At 48.8% G+C, this 21,208-nt stretch overlaps 1 protein-coding gene across 3 annotated transcripts in view; it reads right to left on the reverse strand.

The window, feature by feature from the left end:
* The window catches only part of Usp36 (ubiquitin specific peptidase 36), a 33,477-nt gene that overhangs the window by 9,546 nt on the left and 2,723 nt on the right, over window positions 1-21,208 (reverse strand). For all 3 annotated transcript variants that reach the window (XM_042667151.1, XM_042667149.1, XM_042667150.1), the window contains exons 3-14: window positions 20,277-20,538; window positions 19,541-19,756; window positions 14,078-14,188; window positions 13,332-13,434; window positions 8,920-8,987; window positions 8,430-8,500; window positions 7,770-7,852; window positions 6,021-6,132; window positions 4,231-4,371; window positions 3,168-3,268; window positions 2,359-2,497; window positions 163-828 (exon numbers count right to left, since the gene is read on the reverse strand). In XM_042667151.1, the coding sequence (XP_042523085.1) occupies window positions 163-828; window positions 2,359-2,497; window positions 3,168-3,268; window positions 4,231-4,371; window positions 6,021-6,132; window positions 7,770-7,852; window positions 8,430-8,500; window positions 8,920-8,987; window positions 13,332-13,434; window positions 14,078-14,188; window positions 19,541-19,756; window positions 20,277-20,529 (2,064 nt within the window). In that variant the 5' untranslated portion in view covers window positions 20,530-20,538. The remainder of the gene's footprint in view (window positions 1-162; window positions 829-2,358; window positions 2,498-3,167; window positions 3,269-4,230; window positions 4,372-6,020; window positions 6,133-7,769; window positions 7,853-8,429; window positions 8,501-8,919; window positions 8,988-13,331; window positions 13,435-14,077; window positions 14,189-19,540; window positions 19,757-20,276; window positions 20,539-21,208) is intronic.

A 21,208-nucleotide genomic window follows, 5' to 3' on the forward strand; every position in this document is an offset into this window, starting at 1 on the left:
ACCTCTACCTTCACTCCAAGCCCTTTCATCATTTGTAAGGGAGGTCAATGGCCCTTTGCTCTTCCTAATGAGGCCATCAAGGCCCTCTGCCACTCCCGACTCCCCAACTGCCAGCAGCCCTATTGGGCGTGAGGCCTTCCAGCCATGAGACCACACACCCACCTTCTTGGCAGATAGGGCCAGCTTTTTGGCTGGTGGAGGAGACATGAGGCTTGTGGGCTCCGTGGCAGTACTGCCCAGGGCCGGGGACTTCAGCTTTGCTGCCTTAGCATCTGCTCCACTAGGCGGCACTTTGGCGTGACCAGCAGAGGGACTGTCTGTTCCCTGAGAATGGCTGAAGCGGGCAGCTCTGCGCTCGGGGGTCTGTGGAGCTGTGGTGGGGCCGCTATTAGTGCAATGCTCTGGGCTGGAGCTGCTGGAAGCTCCCTTCTCTGGGTCCGAGCGGTCTTCTCCTTTTGGCCCATGCCCATTGACTGTGGCCTTGGTTAGGAGCTTTGGTGAGGTAGAGAGGATGGCATCACTGCTGTCCCAGGAGCCCTGCCGCCGGCTCCCAGCTTCACTGGCACCAGATGAGCCCTGAGATATCCGGAGGGATGGAGAGGAGGGCTGCAGAGGCACCAGCTTCTTTGCTTTCTTTCCTGGCTCGTCCAGGAGCGCCGGCATGTGTGTAGGCGTGAGGATAAGTCTGGAGGAGGGGGACCCCAAGGGTGGCTTTGTAGGAATGTATCCATTTTGTGACTTCAGGCTTGGCAGAGAGCCATTCCTGGACACAGGCACACCTGTCTCCTCGGGGGCCTGCAGTTTTCGAATTGGCATAGAGTCTTGTCGCTAAAAGACAGCAAGGCAAAAAACAGTCAGAGCTGGGGGTAGGGGTTTGGGGAGTGATGTAGGCAGACAGGCAGGGTGGGATCTGTACAGATCTCAGCAGCAGCAAGGGGAGGGGGGCACTAGAGGACAATGGAGACAAAGTGTATGGACACCTGGCAGACAATGTTCTTTTTTGTGATATATTTCAGGTTAACCTTTTGAGGCATGTTGTAATTTCTTTTGTCCTTTATTGGTGCCTCACACATGCTAAGCACCTGCTGTACCAGTGATCTACATAGTCTTTTTTTTTTTTTTTGGGGGGGGGGGGGGGAAGGTTCGGTTGTGGGGCCTGAACTCTGGGCCTGGGCGCTGTCCCTCAGCTCTTCAGCTCAAGGCTAGCGCTCTACCACTTGAGCCACAGCGCCACCACTTCCGGCTTTTTTTTGCTTATGTGGTGCTGAGGAATCGAACCCAGGGCCTCATGCAAGCAAGGCAAGCATGCTACCACTGAGCCACCTTCCCAGCCCTACATAGTCTTTACTGCAAATATTTTCATAAAATTCTATTTATTCTTAATTTTTTTTTAAGTGCTAATCCTGGAGCTTGAACTCAGGGCCCAGGCACTGTCCCTTTGCTTTTTTGCTCTAGGCTAACACTCTACCACTTCAGCCTTGCTCCACTTCTAGCTTTTTGGTGATAGTCTCACAGACTTTCTTGCCCAGGCTGGCTTTTAATCATGATCCTCAGATCTCAGCCTGAATGGCTAGGATTACAGGCATGAGCTACTGTTGCCCAACTAATCTGTGAAACATTTGCATACACAAAGTGGCTCATCATTGAAAGTAAAAAAACCTTCAATACATTTTCAGCGTATGAGTGTGTGTTTATATATATTTTATAATGACAACTTCCATGGTGCACAAAATGGCCTTCAAGGGTGTCTATGGAGCTGTGTGCCCTGGCCACTCTGTCCCAGGAGCACCTGGCTCCTAGCTACCCAGCATGGGCTACAGGACCTTCAGCTTTGCACTTAGATCATGTGTGGTAATTCCTACATCCATTCCAATGTTTCTAACTTTAGCCTCTGTTGTTTTCAATGTTGGAAGTGAGAGATGGATTTACACTTCCATAAATGGCTACCACCACTGCAGACTGGCCAGTCCCTGATGCCTGTATGGGGGTTAACTCCATGGGGAAGGAAGAGATCACTCACAAAGTCATCAAAAAGATCAGTTGACTAAATCATCTGCCAGGCTAGGAAAACTGAGTTAACTGGCACAAATTTCAGACACAAAAAGGTAACTTTGATGTATTCTTCATGTTCCTTATGTTTTATCATATAAGCTTTAGTGTACCAGGTGTGTGTGTGGCACTTGTGCATTCCAGGCCTTCTCCCTGTTCTCCATGGCAACCAGCTCAAGAAATGGTGTGCCATAACACAGGGCCACTACCCCCAAACTCCTCCCAAGGCTCCCACAGGAGCCTCAGAGCCCTGTGATGCCTGGCAGGATCTCCAGCCCAGCCGTGTCTCCCCATCAGCAATCACTGTACCTTCACAGCCAGTGGGGAGGAAGCCACTCCATTGCCAGTGCTCTTCTTGGTGTGATCTGGAATGACACTTGGGCGGCTGGGAAAAGCAGAGCCTGCCCTGGAGATGGCACCCTCAGGACTTTTCTTAGAACCTGGAATTCTATCAAGAGCAAAGGAAGAAGTCAGGGGATCTCTGGCTAAGCCCACAGGTGTGGAGAGGAAGGTGAGGAAGTTAACCTAGAGTTAGGGTTATACTTCCATTTCTAGGAAAGCCAGGCAAAAGCACAGAAGCAGCCATGGAACTGCAAATGTCCCAATGGACTTCTCTGAACATTAGCCAGGCCCTTCTACCACCACAAGGCTGGGATGAAAGCCCTGACCAACTGTGCAAGAGCAGGAGGCTAGAGCAGTCAGTTTCCAGATCAGACCCTCAGGCTCCAGTGAACTGAATCCATCACCGTACAGGAGGGCTATGAGCAGCAGCAAAGCTCTCCAGCCAACATGTCCTCCAACCTCCAGTCAGTGGCTGGCAGGAAAGGCGTCTCCTGAAGGAGGTGCTGCAGCCCACCAAGGAGGCAACACAACATTGCTCCCCACTCATTCACAGCCTCACCGGGGGGCAGATGCTCCTGTCTTGTCCTGGCCTCTCTGGGGCCCTGGTTCTTACCCAAGAGCCAGGCAGGCTTGGCTACAGAGCACTTCCCAGTAGACGTGCTTCTCACACATGACTGGGAGACGGCCTGTGCCCGTGTGCTCCTCCAGTCAAGAAAGGCTCGGGGAGACAGCTCCAGAGAGCAGGAGCTCGTCTGGAGGGGGCATAGGGTCCTCACCGCAGGTAGAAGAGCACGTAGGCCTGCTGGTTCAGAACCACCTTGACGTTGCTGGAATGGACCAAGGAGTCGTTCATCTGGTACCACTGTCCGTTGCTTGCCTGAGCAGCACGGGGGAGGTTGCAGGAAATGACAATCAACAGACAGCCCACAATCCTGTTTTCCTTCCTTGCTTCTTTTTCCTTTTTGAGACAAGGGCTCACTCTGAAGCCCAAGCTGGCCTCAAACTCTCGATCTTCCTGCGTCAAGCCTCCTGAGTGTTAGGATTCAAACTGTGTACTGCCACATCTGACTAGTCCTCACTTTTCTTATTTTCTTGGGGGGATGGGGGGCGTTATAATTGGGATTTGAACTCAGGGCCTTTGCAAGTCCTCTAACACTCAAGTCACGTTTCCAGGGTATTTTGCTTTTATAAAAAATAAAATCTTGCTTTTTAGTCAGACTGGCTTAGACCTCTGTTTTCCTATTTATTTACTCTTTCTGAGTAGCTAGGATGACAGGCAAATGCCAGAGCCCAGCTCTTTATTATTCAAGATGAAGTCTCTAGAATTTTTTTGCCTTGGCTAGCCTTGAACCATGACCCTTCTGAACTCTGCTTCCTGAGTAGCTAGTAGCCACCACATCCAGATCAGTCTTCACTTTAAAAGGAGAATACAAAATGTACTATTAGTCTTGCTACATATGTCCAGGTGATAATTAGTAGTTCTCTCTGCCAGTGCTCCACATCACTCAGTTCTTTCCTCTGTCACTTCTAAAGAAGACTTAGGCAGGCTGAGGTACCACCTCATCTCCCACCAACATGCAGCCTCCACTAAGATTTCTCCAGGTTGAGGAAGGCAATCGAGGCAGCTGCTTCTTTGGGTTTCCAAGAGTTCTGTGGATTCCAGTGGAATCGCCTTTTAAAGGTGTCTTTTCTTCATTAGACATGAAAGCACACACTAAATATCACCATTTCCCAGAATAAATGGGCAAAGGCCAGGCCTGGCTTTATGACACTGCCAGCTTGCCCAAGGAGGCAGTGTACTGGGCATGCGAGTGCCCATGCAGAGCTGGTAGTACTCACCTTCACGTAGCAGTAGTAGTGCCCAGCGTGGCAGCTGTAGCCTGAGTGGACCAGGACGGCGTACAGCCCATACATAACAGGGTCCCCACTATTCTGGGACATATATGGCCGGATGTTCAGGAACTCGGGGTAGCCCACATCCTGTTGGAAAAGTCAGAGAGGCAAACAGTTGTTCAGGAGAGGTTTGCTCTTACTTCTACATTCATCTAAGTAAGAGGTCCATTTGGACTGGGCTTTAACAATGGGGGAACCGGATGCGTGGCAAGGCTACAGCAGGAGGCCCAAGTCACAGATAGAAGCTGAGCAGGCAAATGACGAAGTCTTCCCAGCCAGGCCATGGGAGCTATAAGCTATGGGGAGCTATGAGCCACTGAGAGCTAAGCTATCAGACCACAGAACAATTTGTGGCCCATTCCTAAATTAATTCTCACAGTAGTTGTTTTACAACTACCAGATGAATGCATTTCCTTTCCCTCTACTCTATAGAAATACTGCTGGGAAGAGGAGGAGGAGGAGAGTGTAGGGGGTGGGGGGCAGTTAAGGACGTCAGAAACAGGTGCTAAACCAATTCAGCCAGTTGTCACAGTAACTTTTCAGGATCTTGTATTTGGTTGTTGGGAGCTCTACCACTTGTCACATGCCCATCCTTCATGCTATAGTTAGATAGGGCATCATATTTATGTGAGCAAAAACACATAAGGTTCATCCTAAACACATATGTAATCTGGAGCAAGACACAGACCCAGGTGCAGACCCCTGTGACAGCCTGTACTCCAGTCAAGACAGAAGACCCCAGCACACCAAGTCCCTCTGTGCCCCCGTCACTGTCCCATCTCAAACATGCTCTGATCTGTCAGCATGTATTCTCTCTGCCTTTCATCATAAAGCATGCAATTTGTCTGGATTTTTTTTTTTAAATCAGTATCTGTGAGACTTACCTATATCATCTAATTTCTTTTTTTGGAGGACTGGGGTGGGAAGGGAAAGACAAAGTCTCACATAGCCCAGGATGGCCTTGAACTCACCACCCTCTTGCCTCAGCACCTTGAGTGCTAGGATTACAAGTATATACCACTATACTTGGCTATTTTTTTCTTTCTGACAAAATCTCAAAAGCCAATATACATATAAGTGAGCCTCAATCCAACCTTGCTAGGTAGGAGGCCTCCTAAAAATCCTCTACACCATTGCTGAAACACAAGCATAACCACAGATCTCAAGTGAGCTCCAGCACCCACTCAGTCTGGCATACTACAACAATGAAGGAAAAAGTTCATGTGCAAGCAACTACTTGGATGATGGTGTTTAGAGATCTAAAATGAAACATGGCTTCAAAAAGACTCTGAGAAGGTTTTCAATATTGCTGACACTAAGACAAGTGCCTTGCCCCAAATCACATAATCAGGTCCTAAACAAAAACTGTAGACTTATGAAACATACATATCTAGCAAAATCCGACCATGCAAAAAAGTAGATTTTCACTCCATATTCCACAAAAGGCCACAGCATGCAACTGCACTTGTTTCAGACTTAGGACACTCATGATTAGAGATAAAAAGTACCAAGGACGTTTACTTAGGAAGGCTTGACCTCCCACTTAGGGAACATTCCATGGACAGACAGAGGTTGGGGGATCCAGGACAGTGGTTCTCTTCTTGTTGAGTTGTACTGAAAGCCATTCAGATTCCTGGGCCCTGTGAGGCAAACTGAAGTTCTCTGACTCTGGGGCTACCTAGGCAGCTGTGAGGCACTGTGAGCCACTGAGCAGGCTATATCCTGCGAGCACTCACCTTGGTGATCTTTCCCCCACTGAAGTTGGCAAAGCGCTTGAGGGAAAGGGTGAGCACGTTGGATGTCCTATGGATGCTGAAGCGTTTGCTGGCTGGTACCTTCTTCTTGCATCTATAAAGAAATGAATAACAAGGTTCAGGCCACACTTGGAAGAACACTGTTCATGCTGAATGGCTTTGTACTAACAGAACCTGAAAGTGAGGTTGATACCTTCTGTACCCCATCCACATAACCCACAAGTTGCTGCAAGGCAGGAAGGTGAGAACAGGCAGGGGCCTCCAGCAAGAATACTCGGCCCTCCAGGAGACTAGGTAAGAAGTATAAGGAGTACAAAAAGTGTCTTGGGAGTGACACTGGGAAGAAGAAACTGAAGCAGGTGGGGCCCAGCAATCAAGCAGTCAATCAAGCAGTAGGAAATGGATGCAAGCCAAGTCAAAGGACAAGTAGAAAAGAGGGAAGAAAGGGAGACAGAGTGAGTAGCTTCCAGACCCAAGGGAAGCAAATTAAAGAGAGACTAAGAAAACAGACTGTGTCTTCAAACAGAACAAGAAACTTGAAAAGGACTAAGAAAATATTCCTCAGCAGTCCCAGCATCACATGGCTGGTGAGCCAAGCGCCAGCACAGAGTAAGGGGGCAGCTCTGTTTGCTACAGCAGAAAGTTAAACGTGGAAAGCTGAGATCAGCTCTTGCCAAAAGGCAGGGCAGAGGGATGACTCCCTGCACTGCGGCCCAGGGTGAACATCGTCAGGCCTTCAGTTGTGTCTTAGTTATCCATCCTGGACAATGGGCACCACAAGCAATGCACAAGGACGCTTCACAGCAGTGATGAGTACTGGGAGCGTGCGGTTGCCACCATGTGTCCTACTGGAAGGCATGTGTAATTCAGACATGGCTACACAAGATGTGTTTTGTTTTTTTCTGAACTAGTGCTAGGGCCTAAACTCAAGCCTCATCCTCTCATTTGGCTTTTTGGTTAGCAGCTGGTGCTCTACCACCTAAGCTACACCTCTACTCTGGCTTTTTGCTGGTTAACTGAAGACAAGTCTTTTGGGTTTTTCTGCATGGGCTGGCTTTGAACAGAAATCCTCAGATCTCAGCCTCCTGAGTACCAAGTACCACAACTAAAGCTGTGAGCCACCGGAACCTGGCTTTCCTCCCCCAATACTGAGGGAGGTGTGGACCCAGATCACTGTACCTTGTAAGGCAAGTTCTCTACTACCTGAGCCAAATCCCCCAGCTCTTTCCGTGTTTGTTGGTTGAGGGGCTTGAACTCAGGGTCTGGGCACTGTCCCTGAGCGTTTTCGGTCAAGGCTAGCACTCTACCACTTTGAGCCACAGTGCCACTTCTAGTTTTCTACAGATAAAGTCTCTTGGACTTTCCTGCCCAAGCTGGCTTTGGGAACCATGATGCTCAGATCTCAGCCTCCTGAGTAGCTAGGATTTCAGGAATGAGCCACTGATGCACTGTGCTTGTTATCTTTGACCTGGGGTCTCGCTTTCTGCTTGGCTGGCTTGGATGGTGATCCTATTTCAGGCCTCCCACAGTAGATGAGATGACAGTGGGTACCACACAGCAAGCTACTGATTGACAAGGGTTCTTGTGGACTTTTCTGCCTGGGCTGGCCTTAAGTTGCAAGTATTCCTATCTCAGCATCCCAAGTACTAGGAATACAGGCATGAACCACCAGCACCAGGCACACAGCATTATGGACACTCCTTTTTTTGTCATTAACGAAGTAAAACTTACTTAGCACACATATAGGCGTTTTCTCCACTCAGGACATCTGGTTTCACAAAAAGTTCCAGAGCACGCACAATATTTGCAGCTTGCTGAGAAGGATAAAAACCGAACAGGATAAACCGCAAAAGAAAAAGGCTGACTTGATGAATGCCAAATTTAAGGTCTTTTTCAGGCTGAGACAGCAAGTCACAAACCTTGACTTGCATAAAAACTGGCTCACTAGCTGCCACCTCCCCCAACTCTGAATAGGTACTGCCAACGAGCAGGGAGCCAGACTGTGCCCCATTGCGAGTGGGTGGCACAGAAGCCTTGTGAGGTCTGTCATATGCAGACCGTAGTTGGATTTGCTCAGCTCAGGGGTTCCAGCAAGGTCAAGACGAGCTCTCAAAAAGCCAGCCAGGAAAGGGGCCACCATGCTGTGAAGGCCACAGAGTTGCAGGGTGGCACTCTAGTACATTAGATGTTTTTCCAGCTCTGCCTGACAGTGTTGGGACTATTCTGCCTCAGGACACAAACTCAGAGTTTGACCTAGGAAGATATAAAATGAGGTTTCTACTGCAACCATCTAAAAAAAGTAGAATCCCAAGCACTTCCTATCTGCACCCATTTTGATGACAGTTCCTGGCCTCTCTCCAGATGTCCACAAGGGCAGACCCCTGTGTGTACCCGGATCTCCAGCGCTATGTCCAGGTAGGGGTCGTAGGTGTCGGAGACGCTCTTGCACATGGAGCATTTCACTGCAATAGAAGAAGAGGCAGTGTGTGGGTGGGGTCCACGAGAGGACACCCAGATCCCAACACCCACCACTGGAGGTCTAGAACTCAACCCAGCTCCTGACAGAAGAGACTCTCTCTCCAGGCTGACTCAGGGTGGAAAAGCTAACAAGGAGGTGCTGGCCCCACCCACAGGCCTTGCTTGCCACTGGCTGCCTATCAGGCCTGCAGAGGGGGATGAAAGAGGGACTGGGAGAGCTTGTGAGGAAGACTCCCATACACATAACTGTGCTTCAAGGTTCCTCACAGGGCTTTGCTACAACCGGGCAAGACTGGCAGGTGGGAAACCAAGACCTGATCACCAGGCCATGCCAGGAGCATATTTAGGGTCTTTATGAAGGTCCTGACCTCCAGGACAGGATGAACAAAATGTCCCCACTTACCTCGGGACCTGAGATAGCCTCCAAAGATCTGATGCACCAGAGTGGTAGCCTGAGTTTGCCGATCCAACCTGAAAGCAGGGCACACAAAACAGGACTTGTCCTGAGCTTCCATTCTCCACTCACTGGCCCCAACTCCCATCCTCCTACCTGAATCTCATGGGCAGGCCCAACAGTGCCCAGAACCTCTCAAGAGTCCCCTACTGCTAAGCTCCTGCCCTACGGCCCACTGTTCAAACCTACACAACAGTCTTACTTAGGAGGCAACTTGGCCATGAATTCCAGAAGACAGGTACCGAACAGTGCTGGCTTCCATAGAAGGGTCTGGACCAGGGTGGGGTGCATGGGACCCTCAGCCTGTAGGCTCACATCTGCTCTTCGGTGGGTTATTCCACCGAGGAGCAGCCAAGCCTGAGATCGGGTGGGACAGGGCCCTGAAACCAACTTTGAACCATCTCCACCCTACCTCACTCCACTTATTACTAATCTGGGACAACAACTAAGGCCAACCTACTCCTGTGCCCCCAGGGTTGAGTGCCCATGCCCCACATGTGGCATGCATCCTGCATGCTCTGGACAACCCTAGCCCTCTGGTGTGCTGCACTCATCCCTCCACAACCATCCTCCTTGGCACTTAAGGGTGCATTCCACGCTGCCAGCTGCTTCCTGACCCCTCACAAGTGGCACATCTGGCCAGGCATTGTGTGGCACAGCTCCCAGGGTATGGTCCAATGCCAAGCCTTGCCACTGAAACTCCACCCCAAAAGACATGCACCAGGCCTGTAGTCAACGCAACACTTCCCAGGAAGCTCAGGAGACAACCTGGGACCAAAGGCTTATTTTTGCAAAGTTGGGAAATGAAAAACGAACAGTCACCATCTATAGTCATCACAGTTCACCCAGGGAAGGGATATCTAACTCTCTAAAGTAGCCAGGCCATCATCTCAGTGGGAAGCAGGAGCGAGAAGCAGAGCAGCCCCAGTGGCTAGTAAGTACTCAATCCCTTGCCCCACCCTTACAAGAAGCTAGGTGTCAACAGTACCACCACAAATGCCCACTGGCCTGTGGGAAGGGAACTGCCAGCTGGGGCAGGCCCAGGGCCTGGCATACACAGGCTGGGGGCAGTTCCCAAAGGTCCTGGCTATGGGAGTAAGAGGATAAAAAGAACAGGTAAACAAGCATCCTTGCAACTAGGTAGGGAAGGGCAAAGGAGAACATTAAGGTTCTAAAAAAGCCAAATAAACTATCAGAGCTGTTGCCCCTTCTGTCACCTAGAAAAAACATTTATTTGAGAAGGTTCACCTCATAGTGCTGAGGATGGCCCTAGGCTGAGGATCCTGAAACTTACCAGACCCACCAGTCAAAGGCAGCTCAAATCACAGAAAGGTGACATAGAAAATGGCATGTATTGCCACCTTGTTTCTTATCTAGAAACCAAGCACACCACTGATGCATAATACCCAGTCAAGAAGCCAGGGCAGAAAAAAACAGTGACACAAAGTCCACACTGGGTTAGACTTCCTCCAACATTTGCACACAAGAAAACCACACTCACAAAAACAGAAAAAGAAAACCAGTCTGGGACCAGGAGGGGTGGGCTCATGGTTGCAATTCCAGTGACTTGGGAAACAAGTTAGAAGGGAGCAAAAATTAGCAAGGGGATGGGAAGGTGGCTCCGTGGTAGAGTGCTTGCTCGGCATGCATGAGGCCCTGGGTTCAATTCCTCGGCACCACATAAGCAGAAAAAAGCTGGAAGTGGAGCTGTGGCTCAAGTGGTAGAGTGCTAGCCTAGAGAAGAAGAGCTGAGGGACAGTGCCCAGGCCGAGTTCAGGCCCCACGACCGACCAAAAAAAAAGTTACCAAGATCTCCATCTTGACCAGTAATTCATACCTATAATGCCAGCTATACTGGAGGTATAGCTTACTTATAAAAAGATCAAGGTGCAAGCATAGCCCCAGGCAAAGGCTAGAGACCATATCTGAAAACTGGGGGTATTTGAGGGCTGCTCAAGAGGTACAAAACCTTCCCAGTAAGCCTTGAGCTCAAACCCCTGTAAGATAAAATACAATAAAATAATAGAAGGAATATACTAAAAGGAAGAGTTAAGTGAACTCTGGAAAGAAACTGAACACCTCAGTCCCTTCAGAGATGGAGACTGCAAGCCAGGTGTTGGTAGCTGATGCCTGTAATCCTAGCCACTCAGGAGGCTAAGATCTGAGGATTGTGGTTCAAAGCCAGTCTGGGCAGAAAAGTCCCCATGAGACTCCCATCTCCACTTAACCACAGTGGTGTTGTGACTCAAGTGGTAGAATGCTAGCCCTGAGCACAAAGAGGCTCAGGGACAGTGCCCAGGCCGAGTTCAAGCCACATAACCAACAACAAAGAGAAAGAGAAAAGTGGGGGTGGGGAGAAACTGCATAAAGCTCAAGACAGAACAGATCCCAGGCAAACTCAACATGGGGCACTTAAAGTAGGAAACTACCAGGAAATAAAATTTTAGTAATGACAGCTGTCTGAGAGAAAGAAACTCAGAGAAAAAAGCTATTACTAGAACTCCCAAAAAAGTAAAATGTGGGGCTGGGAAGGTGGCTCAGTGGTAGAGCACTTGCTTGCATGCACAAGGCCCTGGGTTCAATTCCTTAGCACCACATAAGCAAAAAGAAAAAAGCCGGAAGTGGTGCTGTGGCTCATGTGGTAGAGCACTAGCCTTGAGCTGAAGAGCTGAGGGACAGCGCCCAGGCCCAGAGTTCAGGCCCCACGACTGGACCCAAAAAAAAAAAAAAAAAAAAGTAAAATGCATCAACTAGAAGAAACCAGACACCAGTGTCTCCTAGCTACTCAGGATGCTGAGATCTGAGGCTCTATCTGTATTTGATATCAGCCTGGCAGACAAATCCAAGAGACTCTTACACCAATTAGCCAGCAAAATGTAGATTAGAGATGTAGCTTAAGTGGTAGAGAAGTAGCTGTGAGCAAAAAAAAAGTCCACAAAACCAAAACAAACAGAAAACCCAACCTGAGATTTGATGTCCCACAGGAAGCTCTGCTTCCTGGCAACAGGCACCTTAGGGTTGTCTCACAGGGGCAATGTGACACCTATCCAAGGCTGGCTTTCTGTGGCGCTGCAGCTCTAAACCACTGGTATTCACAATGGCACAATCCAGAAGATACAGCAGGTGGCATGATGTGACCCTTGTTGAAGGTAGGCCCTGAGGCTGAAAAACTGTTCTCTCCCTGGCTCCATCTCCAAGTAGTGGGTGCTAGGCTCAACCTCTAAATGCCACTGGTCAGGTGACAATGAGGTATCTGGGGAAAATCAGCCAATCAGGAAAAGAAAAATGTCCCCTCAGTCCACCCGAGGCCGACAGACAGCCCTATGGAGGGAGGGCGCACATATCCAAACCTTGGGCATCCGGAGCCAGTAGCCAAGAACTGGCAAAGCATTTTCTTTTTGTGACTTAAGTTCCAGTGCTTTGCTTATTTCAGATGCTCACTGAGAAAATTCAGCTAGCCATTCTGAACTGTTCTTTAGAACAGCTACATGTTTTCCGAAGTATTGGTGATAGAGGATTTGGTTCTCTCCCAAGCTTTGATGACAGCTGGTCTCATCTGAGCCAGGAACCCCGGATGGCCACTGTATACAAGTGAGGATACATGGCATGAAGTAACCAACAATTCCAGGAGAACTTCCACACTGCCACATTTGGAGAAACAGCTCCAGACTAGCATCTCCAAAATGGTTCAATTACATCCAACTCCTACAACCCCATCTTCTGTATCAAAATAAGCAGTCTGTGATCCTGTAATCCTAGCTACTCAGGAGGCTGAGATCTGAGAATTGAGGTTCAAAGTCAGCTCAGGCAGGCAAGTCTGTAAGACTCTTATCTCCAATTAACTACCAGAAAACCGCAAGTGGTGCTGTGGCTTAAAGTGGTAGAGCTCTAGCCTTGAGCAAAAAAGCTCAGAGACAGTGCCCAGGCCCTGAGTTCAAGCCCCAGTCAAACCAGGCACAGTGGTACATGCCTGCAATCCCAGGACTTGGGTGGCTGAGGAAAGGGGATTGAGAATTCAAGGCCAACCTGAGCTACACAGCAAGACCCTGTCTTAAAACATCAAATCAAACCAAAACAAAGCAACAGTGATTTCTGAAAAACAAGGGAGTCTAAGGCAGCAGCTAACCTTTGCAAAGACATCTGGTAAAACCCTTCTCGTATCTGACTGCCAGGACAGAGCCCCATCACATCTGCCTCCTGTACCAGATCCTACCAAGCTGCCTCGGCTAGGTGACACCTTTTTGGGGGCCACTCCTCTTCTGGGAACCCTCCAAGGAGGGTCAAGAGGAGGGCTCAGGGTACCTGCCTCCACCAGCAGTACCTGCAGCCCCAGGGGAGGGGTGGGGAGGCATGACACATACTTGGCATAGCCATTCAAGCAGGCCTTCTGCATGGCATCGATGGTGTAGCGCAGAAACTCATGTGCATCCTCTTGGTTCCCAAAGCGAAAATGCCGGGCAATCTCTGAAGGAAGGAGAGAGGGTTAGGAAAGATGACCACCACCTACTTGTAGTCACAGGGGGACAAGGGAAAAGTGTCAGTTGAGGAAACCGAGAGTGGTATAATTATCTACAACTTGGACCATCCATCATAGCCAGTCTCTAAGGCCTAAGGGCTTAGCCTTCAGGTAAGTGATCCACACCTAGAATCATAGCTACTCAAGAAGCAGGGTCAAGGGACAAGAGGATCCTGAGAGCCCAGGAACTTGAGTCAACATAGCGAGACCTCGTCTCAAAAAACAAAAACAAAGAATGCAACACCCACTGATTTGTTTTCCCAGAGCTAGCCCATAGCCATTTCCTAGTGCTACATAGGCATTAACTTCCTGCCAAGTGACAGGGACATAGCAATAGCTCCTCTGAAGCTCCTGAGCTTTCTTGGAACACAGCAGACCCTTTCAGCTATCCTATCTTGAACACAAAATGGCACCACAACACCTGGCCAAAACATACCTGTTCTCCAAAGCAGGGTGCCCCCCATCCCCCACCACTCCACCAGACAACCTCCACTGGTGGGACACTTGAGCCTGTATCACTAAGCACACATAAGCACTGCTAAGACTCCCAGCTGAGCTGTACTGATCCCAGAGAGAGAAATCCATTCTTACTTTTCAGGTCTCGGATGAAGGAGATGGGCTTGATGGCATTGCCACTGTTGGCAAAGGCCTGGACGATGTGGTTCTGCATGACACATAGCATACAGAAGCTTCCCTGGTGACCTGCAGCATGGGAGAAGCAGCTATGTGAATACGACAGCTTCGGAGAACAGGCCACTTCCACCCCAAAAGAAGAAAGAGGAACGGAGCAAATGAGGGCCGGTCAGCCTGTGATAGGAGAGCTGGCCCACAGACACACCTCCCCACCCCACCACAGAGTGTGAGCGGGGGATGCCCTGCTCACAGCGGATGAGGCTGTAGTTCTAATGGTCTTACACCACAGGCCTAGACACATGCAGCAGGCTGCTCCAGACACCATGCATGCTACGTTATTTACTTACATGAAGACTGAGTCTGGCGTTCAACATGAAGTCCAGAAAAAATATCTATTCCAAAGTTCTAGCACATAATCAATGGCTGCAAGATTTCAGGGCTTCCTGACATTCCTTAGTTTGTTCTCAAACATATTCTGCTCAGCTACACCCAGTAAATAACCTCCCTGCAACTTATCAGGGGTCAGAAACCCCCTGAAGACCTAGACAGCAAACATTTTAGCTTTGTACAAGTCTGCCACCACCATGTACCTCTGCCACAGGTGCACGAGAAGTACAATGTGAGACGGACATGGATGTGTTCGGCCAGCTTGATCCACAAACACAGGCCATGGCCACTGTGGCCAGTAGCCCCTTCATAGCCTTAGAGCAGCCTGGATGTACACTGACCTTTAAAACTGTGACATAGTACAAATGGAAAGAGATGTACAAAGACTACGACACAGCCTTGCTCTACCCTTTCAGGTGTCTGGAGATAGCTGTACCCCTACAATCTATTCTCCAATTCCTTCAAACCAAGGCAGCTTTTGCCCTAAACAGGACATTACTGTTCCCCAATACACATGCATTGTATTTCTATACTGTGGGGATCCACAGCCAGAAACTGGCTTGTGGTTATGTCTGTAAGCTTTCATATTAACTGAACTATGAGGTCAAGTACTGGGTACTTTGGCAACTCGCATTCTTAAAAAATCCAGCATGGGCTGGACATCAGTGGCTCACACCTGTACCTGAGATCTGAGGATCGTGGTTCAAAGCCAGCCTGGGAAGGAAAAGTCCATGAGCCCCTGATTTCCAATTAACTGCCAAAAGGCCAAAAAACAGAGCTGTAGCTCACAAAAGCTCAGGGACAGACGCTGAGTTCAAGCCCCAGGACTAACATCAATCAATCAATCAATAAATAAATAAATAATAAAAAATCCAGGTTGTCCTGACAAGCTGGGATCCTAAGCCCTACAGGCAAAGGACTTCATGCATGAACATACCGGTCTGTTCTCACCTGTGCCAGCCACTGCAGCCCAGCCCTGACACCGCATACGGCATGGCATGGTCTTCAAGGGACACACAGATCTATTCACGTAATCACATTTACATACAAGGGATGCTCTCACTTTTCATTATAGACTTTGTCCCACTTTTTTTGTTGTTGTTGGTCATGGGGCCTGAACTCTGGGCCCGGGCGCTGTCCCTCAGCTCTTCAGCTCAAGGCTAGCGTTCTACCACTTGAGCCACAGCATCATTTCTGGCTTTTTCTGCTTATGCAGTGCTGAGGAATTGAACCCAGGGCCTCATGCATGTGAGGCAAGCACTCTACCACTGAGCCACCTTCCCAGTCCTTTGTCCCACTTTTCTAACTGTATGTGTTAATTTTTAGGTGACAATAAAGGTTGTAGGACTAAAAAATTATGATTTGATATTTAAAACAAACAACAACAAAAAAAACCCACTTTTTTTTTTTTGGTCAGTTGTGGGGTTGAACTCTCAGCCTGGACACTGTCCCTCAGCTCTTCAGCCCAAGGTTAGTGCTCTACCACTTGAGCCACAGAGCTACTTCTGGTTTTCTGATGGTTTATTGGAGATAAGAGTCTCACGGACTTTCCTTCCTCAGATCTCAGCCTCCTGAGTAGCTAAGATTACATGCATGAGCAACTGGCACCCAGCAACAACAACAAAAAAGCTTTTTTTCCTTTCAGTTCCACTGAAGATGTGGCTGTGATGCGTCTACAAAGTGCCGCTGACCCCATCCGACACAACTGCTCCCAAATAGGGCAGAAACCCCAGGACAGGGCTCCCTGACTCCCAACATTCATGGCCACAAGATCAGCACACTTTTCATGTAATTTACAAAAAGGAAACTGAAGCCAAGATCTTTGTCCATTGCTACTGAAGTTTAGGAAGCGATGTATTTAACTCTGGCTCCTGCAGGGTTATTTTCAGCTGACAGCTGGCCAGGGCAGTGTGTTGGTGACAGGGCTGTGACGCAGCCTAGTTCAGGTGCTGGAGCAACACAGGGAGGGAAGTGTATCTCCACCCATGTGCTGGCTGCTCAGAGCCAGAGGGACACTGGAAGAAATGGAAGAGCTGAGTGTGGCAGTGTACACCTATAATCCTATCTGCTAGGGAGACAGACAAGTTTGGGGCTAGACTGTGCAACTGTCTCCAAAACAAAAACAAAAGCAAGGCAAAAAAACAGGAGCGGAGTTACAGAGCTTTCCTAGCATGCACAAAACCCTAAGTTCTACCCAGCACCACAAAAACAAAGAATTCATGTTATTTCCTGGATTTGCTTCTTCATCAGATGGGCTACTGAGATGTCCTCACAGCTGAACTCAGGTCTGCAATGCTGACTACTGCTGTTCTGGGACTGGACTTAATCACGTCCGGTCTATGAACAGCCTCTAGAGTTGCTTACTGGCGCCTGCTGAGAAGACAATTTTATATACTGCCAGATCTTGCCTATGCAACAGCTAGGTACTGGAGTTCATGAAGGTTAAAGCTTCAAGCTAGTGGCACAGAAAAAAATCTGACCTCCCCCCCCTCCGCCCCCCCCCCCCCCCCCCGGAGTGTTTTACCTTTCAAATCTGTTACAACTCACAGGTATATAACAGTTGCCAGCACGGTTTTTCTGATTTTTCTCTGGCAGCTGCAAAGCCAGAGCACATCATGTCACCCTGTGCATCTGGCAGCTTGGGTTTCTTTTGTGCAGCTCTTGCTCAGAATTTTAGCTAGTTTTTTAACAGGTACATTTCTCAATACCAGTGCTTGGTCTTTGTGCCCCAGGTCTTGTCTACCAGCCTGCAATTAAGCCTTTTCAGTGTTTCTGATCTTTTTTTTTTTTTGGGTCCGGTCATGGAGTCTGAATTCTGGGCCTGGGCACTGTCCCTCAGCTCTTCAGCTCAAGGCTAGAGCTCTACCACTTGAGCCACAGCGCCACTTCCAGCTTTTTTCTTTTTGCTTATGCGGTGCTGAGGAATCGAACCCAGGGCCTCATGCATGCAAGGCAAGCGCTCTACCACTGAGCCACCTTCCCAGCCCCTCTGATCACTTTTGATGGCTGAAACTTTTAATGCAGCTGAACTGACCAACTTTTCTTCTTCTAAGGTTAATATTTGCTTGCCCAAGGTCAGAAAAATACTTGGAATTAAGTTTATTTATTTTTTTGCTGGTCTTGGGGACTGAACTCTGGGCCTGGGCACTGTCCCTCAGCTCTTCAGCTCAAGGCTAGCGCCCTACCACTTGAGCCACAGCGCCACTTCCGGCTTTTTTGCTTATGTGGTGCTGAGGAATTGAACCCAGGGCCTCATGCATGCCAAGGCAAGCACTCTACCACCGAGCCACCTCCCAGCCCTTAAGTTTATTTTTGAAGACAAGTTTTTCATCTTTTCTAAAGTTAGGTCCTTCCACATGTAAAAATCAATTTTTTGTTCTGGTTCTTTACTAAAACAATTGCTATCTATGTGAAAAAACCTGGAGCTGCAGTGCACTTCCACATGCACATGGCTCTGCACTCATGTCAGCACATCTGTCCTTGAGCTAACGTGGTGGCATTCTGACTTCATAACTATACAGGAAGTCTCCAGCTGGTGGAGCACATCTCTGCTCAGCCCTCTTCTTTGCAAAGTGTGTTTTGGGTTTGGTCCTTTGATTTTCGATATGAAGTTTGGAATCACATGAACCTGCTCCAATCTGCAAATGAGTTTGGGGAGAAACAACACTCTCATCTTCCCTCTGTGAGCAGCTGGGCCTCAACACACCCAGCCCCAACCTTCTTACCAATGATGTAGTAACTTTACTCCTTCAGTTCGCTGCACATCACCCTGTGAAATCTGCGTCTAGATACTTGAGTGTTCGTGTTGCTTCTCTAAAGAGAGCAAGCGCCTTTTACAACTGCATGTTCAAACATTGGATCTTGCCATTCCATCTGCTAATTTTCCAACTTGTCTCCATATTCTTTTGGTTTCCTATGCAGGAATATTGTTCTTAAAGCAAAGCACCATGTTTTGTTTTGTTGTCAGACAAGACTTGGATGTAGGACCTGGGTACTGCCCCTGAGCTTTTCTGCTCAGGGCTAACATTCTATGACTTTGAGCTAAAGCTCCACTTCTAGCTCTTTGGTGGTTAATTGGAGTTAAGAGTCTAACATACTTTGCTGCCTGGACTAGCTTCAAACCTCTATCCTCAGATCTCAGCCTCATGATTACAAACATGAGCCACCAGCACTTGCTAGCATGGTAGTTTTATTCCCTGTCCCTCTGCAACCCCACATTCTTGAGTGAGCTGGCAGGCAGCCACCAGGCTTCAGTGCCCCAAAGCCTTGGCTTCCAACACCGTCCCGCCGGGATGCTGCCTTGATGCTTGCTGTGGTTTCAGCAGATGTCCTTATTGGGTGAAGGAAATGTGCTTCTATTACTACTTTTGGTAGTATTGTGCTTCTATTACTACTTTTGGTAGCTTTGGTTTTATTTGTGCCAGTTTTGGGCTTGAACTCAGGGCCTGGAGGGCTGGTTCCTTAGCTTCTTTGATCAAGGCTAGTACTCTACCACCTGAGTCACATTTCCATCACTAGCTTTTTGCTGATTAATTGGTGATGAGTCTCTTGGGTTTGGCTGGCTTTGAAATGGGATCCTCTTGAACAGCAAGAATTACAGGCATGAGCAACAAGCGCTCACTTTTCTTCAGTTTCTGACTTCATATTTTATCATTTCTACTTTGGACCATGTTTTATAATGTATGTCCAACACTGGCCTAATTGATAAAAGAGCTAGAAGATTTTGTGGAGATATCTTTAGAAAACACTTCCTTCTGTCTGGGCAATTATTTTAGAAAAGTGTGGTGCACATGACCCTGAGTGGTCCCATGCAGCGCCAATCTGCATCTGCACCAAATAAACATGATCCAGGTAAAATGGAAATGCCCAGCACAGTGTGTATCTATTAGGAGACTGTCCGGTTCAGTTGTTCCAACTCATGGTGTCTCCCGCCCCTCAGCTGCAAGCCCCACTCACAGCTCACACCTGCTCCCTTCTTCAGCTGCAAGCCCCACTCATGCATCTCCCACCTGCCCAGCCGCAAGCCTCACTCACAGCTCCGTGCATGCTCTTTGGAGAGCAGGTAGTTGGCCAGAGGCGGTGTGTAGGTCAAACACTGAATGGTGGAGTTGAGGAAGCAGGTGTTGCCCAGGTTGTGCAGCCCTGCACCAACACGGAAGATGCGTTCCCACCGGAGGGACAGCTGCTCTGTGGGGAAGAGCACTTTCTGGGGGGCCGGGACTCCATCCCCTCCAGATGCACGCTCGCTGCCTGAGGAAGAGAAGAGTGCAGAAAGAGAAAGAGTAAGTCTGAACACACACAGACACTCCTTGCTGGGTATCTACTCAGAAGGCAGCATTGGGCAGTAACTGGCGTGCCCATGGACTGGAGGTTGCTAGAAAGGCCAAGAATAAATTGTGTCTTGTCACTCATTCCAGACTGCTTAGGTCTTGAATTCTAGAGTCCTAACCCCCGTACCTCCTGGATGAGAGGAAGAAGTGGGTCCTAGCACTGCTCCATATTATACCCCACATACAGCCAGCCCATATCTATTTCCAAGCCTCTCTTGTGATCCTGTTAAACCTGAGGACTTGAGGTACGGCAGCTTCCAAGCAATGGCCAGCACACAGCCGCTGCTGCCACCACCCCACATCATGACATCTACAAGGCCCAAAGACCCCATGGAAAGCATCAAGGCCCTGTCATTCAGTCACTGCTGCCATTGATCCTGGTCTGCCCACCCACTCAACACACAGCAAGGCCCTTCTTCAAGCACTTTCCCTGCTGGTACCCTGTTTCCTGGCCTGTAGCTCATCTCCACTCTTGTGCCGACCAGCCCCTTCTGCCCTGGGGTTCAGCAGCACATATTTGCTCTTCAAGGACTCCAGCTGGTAGGAGAAGCTCTTGCTGGCCGGCTCAAACTCAATCCTCTGTAAAAGGACTTTCTTGGCAGAGGTGGCCAGCAGCTTGCCCAGGTCTCCATCCTCAGCTGAGTCCTTGCGGCCAGGCTTCAGGGCCTCCTTCAGCTTATCGACGATTGGCATGGTGCATCCCTGTGGGAAGAACAGGACAGCACTAAGTTCTGGGAACAAGCTTGGCCACTGTGGATGGTGGCCACTAGTACAATGACCCTTACAGGGACATGCAGAGAGGGAGGCACTCAGGTCCTGTGTAGTTCACATTTCCCTCTCCAAAAGACCACAGACACGCAACCAACAGTAAAAGGGCATAGAACAGATCTGGCCTTCCCATAGTATGAACATGGCACCTGGTGCTACCTCCTCCAGAAGGACAGTATGTGGTCTCAATGTCTGCTTACAGAGAACAATTAATTCACTCAGGTTACTCACACACACACAGCCATGCAATGAAGACCTGGGTATGGTGATACAAGCCTATAATAATCCCAGCTATTTGAGGCCCTTACTAGGAGGCTAGCCAAGCAAAAAGTGAGGACCCTTCCCCCATTCAAACAAATAATCCAGGCACAGTGTCATATTCTATAGGTATGAGGACTGCCACAGGTAGGATGACTGTGGTTCAAGGCTAGCACCAGGCAAAAACACAAGAGCCTATCTGTCAAGTGTAGAGAAACTGCCTAGCAAGGCCAAATGTCAGTACTGAAAAAAAAAAAAGAGGAAACATCTTAATATTTGGGGATTGGTTACATGCATAAATCATAGTATTTCACATATATATTTGGGTTAAATAAATTATAAAAAT

The sequence above is a fragment of the Dipodomys spectabilis genome, unplaced genomic scaffold, assembly GCF_019054845.1.
Source record: "Dipodomys spectabilis isolate Male_0828 unplaced genomic scaffold, ASM1905484v1 ptg000379l, whole genome shotgun sequence".
In the NCBI taxonomy this organism is placed as follows: Eukaryota; Metazoa; Chordata; class Mammalia; order Rodentia; family Heteromyidae; genus Dipodomys; species Dipodomys spectabilis.